Genomic DNA, 4094 nt, shown 5'->3' with positions numbered 1-4094 from the left:
AGGAAAAGTCTGAGCAAGAAGCAACATGCAGTACTGGAGACAAACACTTGCTTGGCCATCATTCCTAAAACTTCTGCTACAAATGGCAGCAGCAGTATTTCAGAGGATTAAAAAAATGTAGCCAATTTACTTTACTTTTGACAACTGCTGTTTAAGAGACTTGTTAAAGGTAAGAAACTAGCTGCCAGTTTGCCTGGGTCCCTTCTCAAAAGACGGGTGAATACTTATGGAGTTACAGATCTACTTAATGTGAGACTTACAGAAACACAAATGTCTCATTCCCTCCCAGGAACTGCCTCCAAGTCCCAGGAAGCTGCCGCCATGAGTTCTTTTTAGAACAGCAATGAAAGGGCAGCCATATCTATCCACTTAGGAGGAGATGATGTTTTTATGTGTTCTAATTCATGGTTAACTTTTAAAAACACAAAACTATTTTGATGTGGTTTGCATTATTGTTTCAAAGTAGCTCAAAAGACTAAAATATTTCTTCTTTACATTAAGAAACAAAAGCCCCATAAATTATAATCTGTGAAACACTACCTAAGAGAATTCCCATAAAAACCATATACAGCACTTTTCCAAAACCAGAGTAACTGCTGTCCTTCCTCTGACCTGGACAACCGCCTACCTCAATGCATCATCTTTATGATGAGCCACATTTATTTAAGTACAAATCACAGCAAAAATTAAAGTTTTCATCTTTAATGAAATGACTTTGGAAATAACATATATTTCCATGACACCAGTACTAGTCTTCGGAGTCACAGCAAGATACACAGAATTACATCCGTAATTACTATGAATGCCAACATTTCAGGCAGTAATTTCTGTTACATGGCAAACAAGATCAAGAACGCAACCATCAAACAAAAGAGACCCATAGCTTCAGACAAGGCAAATCCCAGGATAGCGTATGAGAACAGCTGCTGCTTCAGTGAAGGGTTTCTGAAAGAGACACAACACAGATGACTGTTACTCTGAAGTAATATATTAGTGTCAGCACATTCGGTAACCAGTAAAGAGTTAGATAACTAGTATGGGGATCTTTGCAAACACAAAGTTCTATGGGGGTGCTACCTCATACACCACTTTGCTTTTGTCTCTCAATTTTTTTTTTTACCCACACCTAATCATGCAGCATAAAGTTAGAGAGCTATCTTCGTAATGCAAATATGTTTAGTTTACACCCATTTTGAGGGTCCTGACACTTGTGATATCTGCTTGACTCTCCTGACTGGTTGGAGTTATAGGCATGTGCCCTAGCCCTTGGCTTTATCCTTCTCATTTCAAGTGACCAATGCACACACAGCTCACAATATAATGCAAGACACACAATAGACACTTCATTCAAAGGGGCTACTATTATTTCATCACTTTTCTATTTCCAATTATAGCTTCCCACTGGGTCTTTGCCTTACTCTGGGACAGATGTGATTACCTGGCATAACCAATGATAAGACTGCCAAAGACTGTTCCAATACCAGCACCAGAACCAGCAACTCCTACTGTTGCAGCACCTGCACCAATGAATTTGGCAGCAGTATCAATGTCTCTGCTGATTACACTGGTCTGAAACTCCCTTCGGATCAGCTGACACATACCATTCTGGGCCCCATTAAATACTGTAGAGCCCTGGGAAGAGGAAATAAGGCAAAGGTCAATTCAGTAATCACATTGATTTTAACTACTATAGTGCCAAAACAGTAACTTCTTCATATTGCAGCTTGGTATGAATAAATAATTATATGGCACAATGAAAAAGAAAACCAAGAGCTTGATATAATTCTTATCTTGCATAAGATAGTTAACAATACCCATACCTCTTAGGATTGTTAAAAAGTATAAAACAGAACTGTGAATATGCTTTTCAACAGAGCTGGTTCTTTTGGATAACCATGGTTATTTTAATCTTAAATACGGACAACTCAAAACTATAAATACAGCCTAAAATACGTGCTAATTTAGGCGGTTGTGCTGGCCACCAAAGTTCCTCTCAGTGACTCACCTTCTACATATTATTTAATAAAACTGGAAAAAACCCCACCATGGAGCCATCCATTAATACACTCCTTCACGATAACAACACTGTAAGACTCATTCGGCAGTGTTTCCTAATTTCTGTACTACTACTTACCTCTCCAGTCCTAGTCTCTGGTCGAGATAACACTGATGCAGAAATTGGTCTATATGCAACTCTGGATCCAGCTCGGATCTATTAATGGAAGGAAAGAAAGAATTTCAAGTTATTAAGAGAACAGATTACTCTCTAGTGACCTCTCGTGTAACTGTAAATTCTAAAGGAGAAAGCAGGAGAGAAAGAACAGCTATGTTATCTGTGCAATTAGCTTGGCTTTTGGTCATTTGGAATACAGAAAGCCAATCTAAAACTTCATGCTAAAGAACCGTGGAACGTTCTAGCTATCTAATCTAGTTGTAATCAAAAATCCTAAGAACAATTAGTTACAAAGTGTCTGAATGTTGTCGCAGTTTCAGTAATTGTAGTGCTGTAATTTAAGGACGTGTGTGTGGACTCATAGGAGTGTCGCTGTGAATGTGATCATTTAAAATAGTCCAGCAGTTAATGGAGCTCCTACTGTTTCCAAAGGATTCCTAAATGTCCACTAATTCTGAATTTACTAAAGAGTTAAGCAGTTCGATGTCAGCTTAACAACCGGTGCAGTACTTTCACTATAAGGACATCTGGCAGTTTGGCTTCTCTGTCCTTGAGTGTCCACGACATTAAAGGTCATGGAAAATACCTTCAGAACCAGGACCCGATTCTCTAGGACAAATCCTTTAGAATCAGACTTCACTTAAAGCCTCCAAAAAGCAAGGTTCGGGGCTCCCCAATACCTTTCTCCGCCCACACAAGAAAGCAAAGTCCCTCCCTCTGCAGCGGCGAGTTTGACCTACAGACACGCATGGGAAACGCTGTGGAGCCAACTAGGCCTCAGCGGCCCCTTCCTAACTTCCCAGCACCCCGACCTTCGCGTCGACCCCAACTCCATAGGGACCGGGAGGTGGGGGAGGGGCGAGCTCCACCAGCAAGGAGGCTGTGACCTACGCCCAGAAGGCCTGACAGCTAGGCCTCGGGGGACACATGGCCGGGAACAGTCTGCAGGCCCCAGGGTTGGGAGGGAGGGAGGAGAGGACATCGGGGCAAGGGTGAAGGAGAGCCGGTCCCTCGGCGTGAACGCTGGGCCGAGGCCCGGGTTACGCACCAGAGCAGGGGTGCGGGCGAGCTTGGCGCAGGCGAACATCTTTCTTCCTGGCGGCGCGGCGTGGATATAGGTGACAGGCGACGTGGGCTCCTCTCCCGCTCCCTCTCTGCGGAGCGAAAAGAGGCTTAAGGTCAAGCGTCCCCCAGGGGCCTGCCCTTCCCACCCCGGCCCCGAGGGGCCCGCGCAGGCTGTCGGCGTGGCCGCGTGCCCGGGAGGCGCAAGCCCGGTGGATAGGGCCCGGAGACCCGCTCCGCCCCGGCCCCGCGCCCTCCGTTTACCTCCGCTTACCTCCCGAGGCGGCGGCGGCGGCGGCGGCGGCAGCGGCGGCAGAGGTCGAAGCAGTGGGGCTGGGCGCGCAAGCGCGGTGCGGCTCTTATCCACGCCGCAGCACCCGGATGGAGAAGGCGGGGGGAAGACGCTCAAGGTCACTTTGTAACAACTTTATTGGTAACCAGCCGAGGAAGACAATGACAGGCCCTCGGGAACCGGCTGGTGGCCAGTGAAATGAAAAGGAGCACACTGAAGACTACTCCTGCCATTGTTAGTGTCAGTAACGGTGAAGATAATTTTTAATTTTTGTCGCTGTTGCGGACTGAGCCTCGCTCCTTGCACGTACCAGGCAGGGGTTCTAGCACGTCGGTTCTATAAGCCGACCCTGTTTTCAGTTTTATTTCAGACAGGGTGAGTTGCTCAGGCAGGCCTTGATCATCCAGTTTCAGCCTTACAAGTAAGTAGCTAGCCAGCAAGGATTACAGGTCTTCACCACCAGGTCCAGCGGGATTATTTCTTTATAAGAACCTTAAAAAGGGTTTCATTTTATTTTATTTTATTTTATTTTATTTTATTTTATTTTATTTTATTTTATTTTATTTT

General features: G+C 45.0%; 1 protein-coding gene across 2 annotated transcripts; it reads right to left on the bottom strand.

Annotated features, from left to right (window-relative positions):
* Positions 1 to 686: 686 nt before the first annotated feature.
* Positions 687 to 3590, bottom strand: Atp5mc3 (ATP synthase membrane subunit c locus 3). 2 transcript variants are annotated; one of them, XM_028762986.1, is made up of 5 exons: positions 3500 to 3590; positions 3222 to 3327; positions 2135 to 2212; positions 1439 to 1632; positions 687 to 945 (listed from the first exon to the last, which is right to left on the bottom strand). In XM_028762986.1, the coding sequence occupies exons 2-5, from the start codon at positions 3258 to 3260 to the stop codon at positions 831 to 833; spliced, it is 426 nt and encodes a 141-aa protein (XP_028618819.1). In that variant the 5' UTR covers positions 3261 to 3327; positions 3500 to 3590; the 3' UTR covers positions 687 to 830. The 2 variants fall into 2 exon arrangements, with proteins under 2 accessions (XP_028618819.1, XP_028618818.1); XM_028762985.1 differs by having other exon boundaries at positions 3510 to 3569.
* Between the last annotated feature and the right edge of the window lie 504 nt (positions 3591 to 4094).

Source organism: Grammomys surdaster, unplaced genomic scaffold (genome assembly GCF_004785775.1).
Source record: "Grammomys surdaster isolate TR1022 unplaced genomic scaffold, NIH_TR_1.0 136, whole genome shotgun sequence".
NCBI classification, from domain to species: Eukaryota; Metazoa; Chordata; class Mammalia; order Rodentia; family Muridae; genus Grammomys; species Grammomys surdaster.
Note: the sequence above shows the minus strand (reverse complement) of the source record. Positions and strands in the feature narration are given on the sequence as shown.